This window comes from Podarcis filfolensis (assembly GCF_964270895.1).
Source record: "Podarcis filfolensis genome assembly, chromosome: 17".
Classification (NCBI taxonomy): Eukaryota; Metazoa; Chordata; class Lepidosauria; order Squamata; family Lacertidae; genus Podarcis; species Podarcis filfolensis.
The window spans coordinates 8,532,596-8,546,231 of record NC_139621.1 but is presented as its reverse complement, the minus strand read 5'-3'; the positions used below and the strand labels follow the sequence as shown (position 1 = coordinate 8,546,231).

General features: G+C 44.7%; 1 protein-coding gene across 5 annotated transcripts in view; it reads right to left on the bottom strand.

The window, feature by feature from the left end:
• The window catches only part of VAV1 (vav guanine nucleotide exchange factor 1), a 71,575-nt gene that overhangs the window by 30,162 nt on the left and 27,777 nt on the right, over nt 1–13,636 (bottom strand). For all 5 annotated transcript variants that reach the window (XR_014542989.1, XM_083593128.1, XM_083593129.1 and 2 more), the window contains 7 exons: nt 13,299–13,357; nt 10,494–10,559; nt 9,991–10,099; nt 8,693–8,788; nt 8,035–8,103; nt 2,316–2,419; nt 1,568–1,667 (listed from right to left, as the gene is read on the bottom strand). Coding sequence is in view for 4 of the 5 variants with exons in the window: in XM_083593128.1 (XP_083449254.1) it covers nt 1,568–1,667; nt 2,316–2,419; nt 8,035–8,103; nt 8,693–8,788; nt 9,991–10,099; nt 10,494–10,559; nt 13,299–13,357 (603 nt within the window). In the remaining variant the exon portion in view is untranslated. The remainder of the gene's footprint in view (nt 1–1,567; nt 1,668–2,315; nt 2,420–8,034; nt 8,104–8,692; nt 8,789–9,990; nt 10,100–10,493; nt 10,560–13,298; nt 13,358–13,636) is intronic.

Here is a 13,636-nt window from a genome sequence, read left to right as displayed (position 1 = left end):
ACACAAATAACCTTTTTTGACACCTGGGAATTTCCATCTCTCTCTTTCACATTCAAACTGCTGAATATGACTTAGGGCTCATCCACACTTATGCTTGTCCCTAGAAAGCAGGCGTCCGAGAGGTTTTTGGCTTGTCCCATTGCTTTCCCCAGGAAAACCCACTCTTTAGCACTGAATTGGAACACATGTCCATCTGCAGAAAACCCTGGGGAAAAGAGACAGGACAAACTGAAGTGTAGACAAGCCCTAAGCAATTTCCTTGCCCCTTTCCACTCAAAAATGTTACCTGAAGGGATTACTTCACTGTCAATGTCCATTTAAATTTTTGTTGTTATTAAATCCTGGCCAACCTGCTACTAGAGTGGATGGAGGATTCTGAGAAAGATGGGAATGGAGCGGAAATGGCTTTTCTGTCCCAAAGTGGAAAACCATGCAATTGGTATTCCCTGTTGTTGCTTCAGTCCATGAACTGTCAAAGCAGATCACTTCCCCCCTCCTGGCCCTTATTAGCATTGTGTTTCGTTTACATTGAAATGAGTGGGGTGGAATAATGAAATGAAAACGTAATTCACGTAAATTACGGAAGTCTCAATTTTGTCACAGTGGACAGTGGGATGTACAATGTAGTTTTGGCAGAAGATGAGGGGAGGCAGGACAGAAACTGCACTGAGTGTAACAAACATGGGGTGGAACAGAAAAGGATGCCTTCTTAACATCTGTACTCACTTGCAGGCCTTTTCTTTAGCAAGGGGTCAACAGCCAGCATCCGTAACAAGCCACTGATTTTAGGAGGTCTACTTTTCAGTTCAATAGGTTAAATGTGGCTTACAAAGAAGGGTCTAGAGCCCAGCTTCCAGTTTGCTACCATAGCAAATCAAATGTTAAAACGTAGATATTGTCATTGCATAATACTTTTGTTTTCATCCATTGCAAAGCTAGGAGCACCTAGAACTACTGAAATCAATGGGCTTAGGTGTACTTAACCAGGGGCACCGACTGTGGCCCCAGGTTGCACCATGATGACATGATGTCATGCCGTGACATCATCATGATGTCACGTTGTGACATCGTCATGATGTCATGTTGCGACACCATGATGGCACCAGAAGTCAGGTTCTGAGGTCTTGCAAGGCTTTGGACAGCATCTCTGAGGACTCAGACATCACTTCCGGTGCTTTGTGAGGGACCAGAAGTTGAGGCGGGGGCACTGCAATGTGGGTGCTGAGCACCCACAACGAAATTTTTATGGGTGCTCGGGCCCCCCTATAGTTGGTGCCCCTGTGCCTAACTCTGCCCTGGATTGGATTGGCTGTTTTATTATTAGGATTTTAGTTTTAAGCCGGGTGATTTACAGCACTACATTTTAATACCATTGCGCTGCCCAGTTGTGGCATGTGTCCTATAACATGAGGTCCCAAACACAGAATACATCACGTCATAATACAATTGGAACAGGCTGAGGAAAACAGTAATCTCTACTGCTGGGATCCATGGATAAGAAAGTTTAGCAGCAAGCTGGTATATGGTGGGAGTCCAGCACATGAATGTCAAAGAGCAGTTTCCTCACCTCCAGTCTCATGCGTACATCCACACTGGTATTGGCCACCTGGTCTAAGTGCTTTGTGGCGGATTCCACCTGGCTGCAGTAGCGACCATAGAGCAAGAACCTGCAGGCAAGCAGAAGAAGCTGGTGTGAATGGAGGTCCAGTGAGCTTTGGACAGACACCTGGTGTCAGGCTTCGGGGAAGTCTATCCCTCCCCTGGTGGCAGCAAGAAGCAGAGAAAAACAAGGAAGAGTTCTTACTAATGAGTTTATTCAATCAACACGGCGAGAGACCAGGAATGCAGTTTGTCTCCCGTTAATGAGCTCCTCCCCCCTCCCTTCCTAGCAACTGCAGTTCCCCTTACGGTGGCCGCCTGAGACTAATTGTCTCTTGAGTCCTTTGCTCTTGCACCCTCAATGAACGCCGCGTTCTGGAAGAAGGGGAGTCAGAAATACTCTCCAGTGATAACGTGTCTGTCTCTGTCTCCCCCTTCTCTTCTGCCAACACCTCCCAACTCTTCTGTTCACCTGTCTCTGAGCTGTGACCTTCCTCAAACCACTGCTGTAATTCAACACTGCCTTCCTCTTCTCTGTAAGCTTTCCTCCTCCTCAACCTCTTCTCCTTCACCTGGGCATGAACTGCATCCAAACATTGTTCAGGGGAGGTGCTGCATGGGTTCAGGTTGAAGAATCCAGGACTTACCTTTAACCAGGGTTCTGCCTGAGGCCACAATATTATCGGACACACGCAATCATGCTGGGAGGGACTCACCTCTCCTTGTACTTGATGAACACCTGGTAGAGGTTCTGAGAGTTGCTAAAAGATAGGGCGCTCTTCAGATCCACGAGAAAGCACCGATGAACTTTCAAAAGTTCCTGATGCAGAAGGAAAACAGAGTATAGAGAAGAATGAGTTAACTAAAGAACAAGGACTCTGTAGGAGAATCTATACTCAAAACAGTGGTCATAGTTTTCAGAGCTCCGGGGAATCACTGCAGACACCCAGGGAACAATGCAGTCTCCAACACCACAGTTGTAGGAGGACTGAACTAGGGAATGCAGTCATACCTTGGATCCCAAACGCCTTGTGAGTCGAACGTTCTGGCTCCCAAACGCCACAAACCTGGAAGTGAGAGTTCTGGTTTGCGAACATTCTTTGGAAGCCAAACGTCCAACACTGCTTATGCAGCTTCCGATTGGCTGCAGGAAGCTCCTGCAGCCAATAGGAAGCCACACCTTCGTTGTCGAACTTTTTCGGAAGTTGAACAGACTTCCGGAACAGATTCCGTTTGACAACCAAGGTACGACTCTAAGAGGACACTGATTGGGGCCATTCTGGGTTTTTTTGGAACTTGGTGCAAACATTTATTCAGGTTCACGGGGAACCTGCAAAATAATTTAGGAAAGGGTTGCTTCTTCCATTCTTACTGATAAATATTTCTTATAGAGCTGATCCATGTGAAAGTTATGTAGTCTGCTGCTAATGCCAGCAATTACTATGGAAAAGTTTTGTGTGAAACTTTGTAAAGACAAGACTCCAGTTGTTGTTGTTATATATGTTTACCTTTTTGGTGTTGGCCCCAGATTTACAGAACTCCATTTTGTGTGATATTAGGTAGGCTCCACCCCTCAACACCTTTAAATATGTCTCATACACACACACACACACACACACACACACACACACACACTGCTGATTTTTAGTGGGCAGTCTGCAGTTATGGGTTTTTGGGAGGAAAAAGGCACCCGAGACAAAATCAGAGGAACTCCAAAAACAATGAAAACAGAATGAAAGTGATTGATAAGTTGACAAACTTTCACAATGTAAAATGAACACATATATGCAATTATAAGTGATGGCCACTGTTATGTAACAATTGCAACAATGACAACAATTTCTGCAAGCACTTTCAACGAGGTTTCCTGGATTGCATCCTGTTCCGTGCTTCATCAGATCAAACTGAGTTTCTCACAGATGGCAACTGTAAATCCTATTTTAGCTTCTTGCTTATCTTTTCAAAACTATGTCCATCTTAAAATATAATACCATAAATAACTTTCAAAACTCGTGAAAGATTAAACTCTTGAAGATTCAAAATGTTAGAAAGATTAAAACAAATTCTGAACTATTCCCATGCTGCCCTCACTCGCGTCTTTAAATGCAGGGCCTTCTCACCCGTCTGAAGATTTTCTACATTTACTGTCGGAGAAACAGACTGTGTGCGGAGATGGAGGTGTTTTTAAAAGCCAAAACAAAACAAAACTCTGCTTGTCCCCTAGGCTATGCAGTCCCCCCAAACCCTGTGTCATCAACAAACTGGAACCAAGCTATTGGCTACCTCATGCATGCCTGGCTGTGCCTTTGTAGAAAAAGTTGGGGAGCTGTTGCCTGTGGAAGAACAAGGAAACCAGAGGCAACTGTGACTTGGGTGGGATCCCAACATCATGGCTTCAGTCTCTACTGCGTTCAGAAATGATGATCAAGCAGAAAAACTCTTGCCGGAATGAGTGACTTAACTTTACAAGTGAGTCATTCTGGCTGGAGAAGAAACAGCACATATATGCACATACCCTTCCGCATGAAATATTACAGAGGACCTAGCAGAGGAAGGAAGTCTAGGCCACAAGTGAACTCAAATATGTAGCCTTGCAAGATGGAGATGACTGCAGTGAAAAAAACAATCTGTCCTGAGGCTACCTGGCTTACAGTGAAGTAGGACTGTTCACAAATATCCATGCTTTTAGTTGCACGCTGCAATCACAGCTAGGTGGGTGTTTTTCAGTTCCAGGGCGTTTCAGGAAAACCAATGCATTTGCACAAGTCTGGCAGACAAGGTAGAAGTGGGAGAGGGGCTGCATTGGTTCAAAGTGAAATGGGCTGGTATCCAGTCACAAAACGGTTTTACTTTGTCTAATTAGCGGGATGTGTGTGTTTATAAGAACATCTTATTAAAATTGATTTTAAAAACTTCACTGTTCTCTTTTTCATAGTTGGTTAAAGCACCTTCTTTAGTGTCATCCTGCGCTCTTTATCTGAATGATCCCTTGTCCCAGAATATTCATAATGACAAATCTTTGTGCAAGCAGATGTGCTATTAGAATGCATGTGTGATGGAACTAAAATCTTCACTATATATCCAGAAACCGCATCGAAGTATCCTCTGTGATATGTAAGGGGTCCTGTCTCAGATTACATGCTCCTACCTTAGCACTTCTAAAAATACTGGAGTCTGTCTCCTATCACCATAGCAGCCACCACTGCTGGGCTGATTTAGGTCTTTGCAAAATCATCTGTGAAATGTCCTGACCTGGACCTTTCAGAAGCTTTGGATGAGAACTTAGCTATCCCACAGACCTTATGCTCCTCTAAATGTTACTACACAGTCCTCAGCAAATGTATAACACCCACCTCCATTTAAATAGATATTTCAAGAGAAAATATGCATATTAAAATACAAAATTACCTAAGAATTTTGATTAAAAAGTACGAAGTTATGTGGCAAAGGTAAGGTAAAAAGTATGGTTAAGTCCACTCAAAGGTGACTATGTGTCGGGCTGGACTGAGGAGGAATGGTGGGGACTGCGCGCCCCTTCTCCTGAACCTTCCCAAGAATAGGAGGACTGTATAGATTTAGAACGATGGTTTGCAGAAGGGCATAGTTCAAAGGCTGCAGAGGGGAGAGGCTAGGAAATATTGGGAGAGGAACAGCAGGAGGAAGAAACACTAGGGGAGAGACAGCTGACAGACTCGGTGTCTTTGGACAGCATTCCTGAGCCCCTCTCTCCCAGGACTAGGAGAGAAGACAGAAAGCTCAGAGGCAGAAAGCCCAGATCAGCCGGCGCAGGGATGACGGAGGATAAAAGAGACGGAGGGGGTTGGGCTTTACTCGGAGCAATGTTATTATTGAATAGGGACTACATTCCTTTGTCTCTCTCTGTGAATACTGAATCAATTGTGTGGTAAGAACTCTTCTTGTTTATCTGCTTTTTGGCTGCCCACAGGGGAGGGATAGGATTCCCTGAACCTCGACATTATGGGGTGTGGCATTTATCTCGCTTTCAGGCTGAGGGAACCAGCCTTTGTCCACAGACAGCTTTCCAGGTCATGTGGCCAGCATGACTAAACTGCTTCTGGTGCAACAGGACACCGTGTTAGAAACCAGAGCACACAGAAACGCCATATACCTTCCTGCCACAGTGGTACCTTTTTATCTACTTGCACTGGTGTGCTTTCAAACTGCTAGGTTGGCAGGAGCTGGGACAGAGCAATGGGAGCTCACAGATTCGAACTGCCAACCTTCCGACTGGCAAGCCCAAGAGGCTTAGTGGTTTAGACCACAGTGCCACCCGCTTTCCTTGTGTGTGAATGAATGAAACTATGAGTAAAAACATGCAAAAATTACATAGGATGAAAAGAGAAAGATATACCCACTTCTGCAGATGGTGACAGCAGCCACGAAATTAAAAGATGCCTGCTTCTTGGGAGAAAAGTGATGACAAACCTAGACAGCATCTTAAAAAGCAGAGACATCACCTTGCCAACAAAGGTCCGTATAGTTAAAGCTATGGTTTTCCCAGTAGTGATGTATGGAAGTGAGAGCTGGACCATAAAGAAGGCTGATCGCCGAAGAATTGATGCTTTTGAATTATGGTGCTGGAGGAGACTCTTGAGAGTCCCATGGACTGCAAGAAGATCAAACCTATCAATTCTGAAGGAAATCAGCCCTGAGTGCTCACTGGAAGGACAGATCCTGAAGCTGAGGCTCCAATACTTTGGCCACCTCATGAGAAGAGAAGACTCCCTGGAAAAGACCCTGATGTTGGGAAAGATGGAGGGCACAAGGAGAAGGGGACGACAGAGGACAAGATGGTTGGACAGTGTTCTCGAAGCTACCAGCATGAGTTTGACCAAACTGTGGGAGGCAGTGGAAGACAGGAGTGCCTGGCGTGCTCTTGTCCATGGAGTCACGAAGAGTCGGACACGACTAAACGACAACAATAACAAGGTAACCATGGGCTCATCTAGACTTCCTTTCTTGCCGTGTTTCTAGGCACAGGCCTGTGCTTTAAAGCACTCTGTCTAAGCACTTTTTCTTTTCCCTCAGCACTTTCCCCATGAAAACCTGCTCTTTACTGCGAGCAAACGTCAATCCTCTGAAAACCCAAATTGCCTTTTGTTCCAATTCAGAATTAGGAACATTTTTTTTGTGTGTGGAAAGAACCAGGGCAAAAAAGAGGAAGGGGGGGGGGAGCACACAGACACAGAGCTTTAAAGCATGGACCTGTGCCTAGGAAGCATGGGGCAAAAGGAAAATGTGGTTAAGACCAGGGAAGGGAAGGGCAAGTGTCTGGGGAGTTAGGAGGGAATTAAGAAACTTGTTTTTTATGCCCAAAAAAGATGTTAGATTGTTTCTGTATGCCACTACAGCAGCAAGACTTTTACTAGCCAAAAATTGGAAATTGCAAGAGATACCAACAATAGAAGAATGGCAGATGAAGATGGTGGACTTTTTGGAGCTGGCCGACCTGACTGGAAGAATCCGCAACCAGAAGGAAGAGGAATATCAAGACGATTGGAAGAAATTCAAAGAATATTTAGCCAAATATTGTAATATAAGATAATTATAAATCACTTGGAAGTATCAAATAGGCTTAGGATTAGATTAAGAATGAATTGTAAAGAATTAAGGATAAAAATACCAATAAAAGAGAAGAGGATAGTAAATTGAAGGAGTTAATTTTATAAGAAATATGATTTTGGAGAACTGTTACAAGGTGATAACAATGAAATTCAGTTAGGGGGGATTTGAGGAAGTCAGGTAACAATGAAAGTTAAATTAAGTTATAAGTAATAAGTGTTTTTATTTGTCTTTTTTGTATTGTAATGTGTTTTCTTTAGTGTGTTTTGTATGTTATTTCTGTTACAAATTTGGAAAATTAAAAAAAAAAATGGGGGGAAAAGAAACTTGTTTTTTACGATCTGAGCCAGAGAAGAACTATGGTGTCCCAGACCTCACATAAGTCATAGAGGTTCACATCCTGAGCCAGGGAATTATGACTTTGGCAGCATCATTACTAAAAGCCATCAAGGCTTTGGTCACAAACTGGTTGCTATGTTAAACCAACCTACCGTATTGGCTCGAATATAAGCCACACCTTTAAAATTCAAGAGGGAAAAAGAAAAAAAAGATAATACTCGAATATAAGCTGCTCCCTTAAAATTCCGCAGGCACTCACACCCGTTCCGTTTTACCGTATGTCTGTGTCAGCAGTGATATCGTAAAAGCCGATTTTTGTAAGGTCGTGAATTTAAGCCGCACTTTAACTTTTCACGGTCAGAATTTGGAAAAAAAGTGAGGCTTATATTCAGGCTAATATGGTAATTTTAGCACTTTGACAATGGACAACAGTAATGTGGAGCATTTAATATATCTAGAGCGGCTGGAGGAGTATTTAAAAAAAGCAATGTACCTGAAAGATTAGATTCTTACCTCAATGTTAATAAAAATATTCTCCAGGTCCTGTGGTTGCAGAAACAGCTGCAGAGGTTTCATGAAATGCTGGAAAGAGCACAACCTGGTTGAAATGATCCAATAACAAGCACAATTCAAGGCAGCAAGATGCACATTGGCTGATGGGGGATGAATATACCATACAGTACTGGGGAGAAATTTATGCATGCCCAGTTTAGCACCATACATGCTGTGAGCAGAGGAAGAAGCCACTGTGGGGAGGGATCCTTCTCTCAGTCTATCAGGCTGAGGGCCACGCTCCCCTTTCTTTGTCGCTACAAACAAAGGGTAGAACTAAGTAATGAAGACATGGTGAGCAGCTGCCGCCAAAAACCTCAGGCCCATTTTAACATCTCCTTCCATAATCACTGGTGCAACTCAATTTGTGACCTGACGCCATCTGGCTGAGTGAGTTTCTCTGGCCCTGCTCCACATCACCCACAACTGGTGGCAGGAGCGAGGAAACTCACAGCACGACAACATCGCCTGGTGAGTTGCAAAAAGCAAGAAAGAGGAAGACAACCAGACAGGGAGGTGCTGCTTCTGTGGCCTCGAATAAGGCCTGAATGTGGGGCAAAGAGAAATTCGGCCACCTGAACTGCTGAGAGAAGGGAGGAGGCGGAAGTGGCATAAGTACCTGGTGGATAGATTCTAGTGTGCTTGTGTATTTCTCCTCTGTCTGTTGGATCTCCTGAAGGCAACATTTCCTCTTGTCCAATTCAGTCATCCGCTGCTGCAAAACATACAACATAGTGGGGAACCATGTTATCAGATGAGTTGCTGTGGGTCAGTGGATGAAGCCTGGGCCCTGGACTCGGGTTCAAATGCATCACTCACTAGGCCGCCCTAATGTTGTTAACTGTGTTAATGGGTCAGGTGTTCCAGCATTAAAAAGGGAGGTTCGCCTGCTGCCTTCATTATATACTTTTAGGCGCCAGGTAAAAACGTTACTCTTCATCCAGGCCTTAGGCTGATTAATATTCTACAGCCTTTTAAATGTTTCTGTGGGAAGGGGGGGTGGTTATTATTTTGTTGTTTTGGTTTAATTATCTTGTATTTTATTCTGTCAATTGCCCTGAGATCTGCTCTGGAGCCAAGTGAGGATTCCCAGGTAAGATCCTCCCTCTATTGTATGGGCAGGTAATCCCTCCCGTACCTGGCCTGGTCTCCTTGGCAACGCTTCCCCCAGGTGGGATTGGACAACTGACTGGGGTAGGCGGAGACCTCCGGGTATCCCACCTGAGGGAAGGCAAAGCCAAGCCTATGCTGATGGATCCGCTCCAGATCCAGGGGCTGCGCGCATCCACGCAAAGGTCACCCCCTGTTTTATGCGGGGAGCGGTCATTGTTGTTTTGGTTTAATTATCTTGTATTTTATTCTGTCAATTGCCCTGAGATCTTTTCATGATAAATTTAATAAATCAATAAGAAATAAATAAAACAGGAATAACACTGACTTGTTTGCTTTTAATTTAATCTTTCTAAAATGGCGACCAGGGACTACTCTACAGGGCTGCTGTGAAGATGAACAAGTTGCAGATGGTAAAATGCTTGCTGTGTCTGAGAGATAAATCTGATAAATAAATCGGCCTGAAAGCAGAGATGAGCGCTGCACCCAATAGTCCAGGCATCCCCAAACTCGGCCCTCCAGCTGTTTCGGGACTACAACTCCCATCATCCCTAGCTAACAGAACCAGTGGTCAGGGATGATGGGAATTGTAGTCCCAAAACAGCTGGAGGGCCAAGTTTGGGGATGTCTGCCATAGTCAAATTCGACTGGACTTTACCTTTACCTTTACCTTTTTTACCCACATAAATCATGCAAAGTCTTTCTTTGACGGACTGCACAATGACTTTCTTCTGATGGTGGGTGGATCCGGCAGCAGTAATTGTGCCTTGCAAGGAATGGATAGATCACCAACTCCTAGCCACTTACCGGCATGACACTTGGCTCTGACCTCATCAGATCCTCGTAGATGTCATCTCCTTCAGCCTCCTCATTTTCCACACAATCATAGAGGTCATCATCTTCCTCCATGGTGTCACTGGTGGAAAGGGAGAGAGAAAGAACTTTAGCCCTCCCACCCCTGACATGAGAGAAGGTAGATTTTGTTGGAATGAGACCCATGTGGCTTCAGTTGCCATGGGTCACGGGAGTCTGCCTCAAGTCGCTATCTAGACCACCCTCAGTTACTTTCAAAGACCTGTATTCCTGAGAGAAGCTTATTGATGATGATCATTTTCCCATCAATACTTCTGCGCCTTTAGCAATCGTAGAAGCAGCAGGAATTCAGGAGGGGAAGGCTCTGCCAGCGTACAGTGATAGGAAAAAGATCCACTTGATCGTTTTCTGATGTCATGCATTCTTTCAAGGGAAAAGCAGCAACGTTTGGCATGAATGATTTCCCCCTGCCCTCCCAGAATGGTCTTGCTCCTTACTCAATCTGATCCGATAAGCCACTGTATATATCATCATCAGCGATGCTGTCCTCTGTAGGGAAAGGCCTGTAAAATAACAAAGATGGTTTAAGATCAGAATGTAATATCCACAAGCTACTCAAGTGACTGCAACTATATATATGCCTGTATATAGATATTGCGAACGACTCTGGGGTTGCGGTGCTCATCTTGCTTTACTTGGTGAGGGAGCTGACGTTTGTCCACAGACAGTTTTTCTGGATCATGTGGCCAGCATGACTAAGCTGCTTCTGGCAAAACCAGAGCAGCACACGGAAACGCCGTTTACCTTCCCGCCGGTGCAGTACCTATTTATCTACTTGCACTTTGACGTGCTTTCGAACTGCTAGGTTGGCAGGAGCTGGGACCGAGCAACGGGAGCTCACCCCGTCATGGGGATTCGAACCGCCGACCTTCTTTTGAATGAACTTATCTGTCATCGAAGGCCAACACATTGTGGGCAAAGTAGCCACCGCCTAAGATTTATTGCGGACTTACAAACATATTATTTGCAACTTCAGTGGTTGGTCCCCAGTCAAGGAAAATTTAAGGTGCAATAAACGTATTGAGTGCCATAAGATTATTTGGCATACAGATAGCTGTGAACATATCTTCTCTTTCCGGCCCAGTTGTCAATAGAAATGGGCTGGAGTAGACCACGAAAAAGTTCATAGGTCCTCTCTTTGGTGAAGGCAAAGGCACTTTGAGCAAGGCAGGGATGGGGAAAACCGAGAGGGAAATGGTGGTTTAAAACAACAGCAGAGTTTTGAATAAAGCAGGGATGGAGAGACACAGAGGAAATTGGTGGTTTTAAACAACAGCAGTAAAGCAGGAATGGAAATAAGCTGAGAGAGGAAAAAGTGATTTTAAACAGTAGCAGAGGTATGAGTAGAGTAAGAAAGTGTTAACAGGAATTCTAAGGTCTCATATATAAAAATCTTATGTTCATAAATCTACAAGGCAAATGCATGCATAAGTATATAAACCACGTGTCTGAAATAGTACCGGAGAACAATCCTGAAGTCATTTTGACTCTCCCAAACCATTTTGACTCTCCCAGTGACCTCAAATATTTCTCTGCAAGGAGGAAAGAAATGAAAAAGCCTCTCCATTGTGTTTTGCTTACCTGTCTTAAGGGCGTATGTGTGTATGATTAGGATGAGCCTGTGACCTGGTTTCAGGAATTAAAGTATTTACCATCACAAAAGAACGGGCAGGCTGTCCAGGTAATGCAACCAGTCACCATTATCAGGTATCCTGGCAGACAAGATTTCTGCTGTAGACCGCCTCTTTCTGTGATGTATGTATGATGTTTGGGGGGGGGGTGGTCTCTGGCTACAGGGTGAGCAACTTCCAAAGTCTATATAAGGGCTTGCTCACCATTGTTCTGGGTCCCTCGTGCCTCTTGCATGTGGGGAGTGGGGACCCTGTTGCAACAGTTAATGAAGATTAGGCTTACTAGCTGCCTTGCTTCTCTCAATATTCTCTGGTTGGCCTTTATTATTTTCTCCTTCTGATAGGGAACCTACTTAAGGACTCTATACGGCCCCTTGGATACCCCTTAAGGGAACAGGAGCAGTTTTCTTCTTATAACGAAAGGGATGAGAGGAAGTGGCAGATTAAAACAAGGCTTGCCTGCAGCGAGAAGGAAGTTGGGACAGGCTGTGTATGTTAGGCTTTTTGGTGTTAGTTTCTGTCATACCCGTTTCTTCTATTTCTCCTTGTTAAAATTTGTTGGTTATCTTTTTAATATACAGTATATATTTTTAAAAACAATCTTTATTGTCCCTCCACCCCTGATTTACTGAAACCTTTGCCATTGTTAAAAACCACAATTTTCACCTCAATGTTCCTCCACACCTACTCAAACTTCTGCTGTTGTTCGAGTACAGAGAGAAGGGAGGAACGATCAAAACAGTGTGCAAGGGAGAGCTTTTTTTTAAAAAAAAGAGAGATAGGAAAAAGGGGTTGGAGATGACAATAGGGCCGGTGGGTGTGCGTGTGCACACACGCACAAAGGGCGTTGCACCACAGGAGAGAGGAGAGGAGATGGCATGGAATTGGGGGTGATCTGTGTGAAAGGGATTGTTGACAAAAGCAGGAAGTAATTGTATGGGGTTGAAGAGGAAAGGTGGGGCACGAAAGGGCCTGAAGGGGATGGTGGCTTAATAATTGGACTTACTAGATGTACTTTGTGGGAGGAGGAAGATGCAGGAGGTTACCATGGGGGGGGGTGACTTCTGTGTGAAGGGGGGTCGCACAAAAGAAGGCATGGACATGTGGTGCAGGTGAAAACAAGGGTGCAAAGCAGCACTGCAGAATACAAGAGAGAAGTGGCTTCAGAAGGTAGGTTGGGAAGAGGAAGAAGAAGAAGAGGAGTTGGATTTGATATCCCGCTTTATCACTACCCGAAGGAGTCTCAAAGCAGCTAACGTTCTCATTTCCCTTCCTCCCCCACAACAAACACTCTGTGAGGTGAGTGGGGCTGAGAGACTTCAGAGAAGTGTGACTAGCCCAAGGTCACCCAGCAGCTGCATGTGGAGGAGCGGGGAATCGAACCCGGTTCACCAGATTACGAGTCTACCGCTCTTAACCACTACACCACACTGGAAGGTGACATGAGCTTCGCAGTTGCATGGAGTGGGAAGGAGAAACTCGGGGCGGGGTGATAATGTGGGCAGAGATGGCAGGGGAGTAGAGTGAGCAAAGGCGCAGCCTCTAGTTTTACAACAGTTTCACAAAATGCCACATCCGTGTGAGACACGCACGAAAGCCAACTGCACTTACACAAACCCTTTGTTCTGAGCAACCTGTGTCCACGAAAGTATTGATAAGGTGTCAATCACCTACGTGGAAGAAGAGAGAGAGGGAGAGAGAGAGAGAGAGAGAGAAAGAGAGAGGTGTGTGGTCAGCAACATTGGACTTAATCCATGGGTACTTGATTATTGACTTTAAAACATTAATATTCCACCATGTTTTGTAGAGCCAAGGCAGCTTTTGTTGAAATGTCAAAAAGCAGAGCCAGTAATAACGACATACAGTAAAACAATAAAACCCGATGAAATAAACAGAAATTCAAGTCCATTGCAGAGACAGTTCCCAGTGCCCAGCCAGGGCATGCAGAG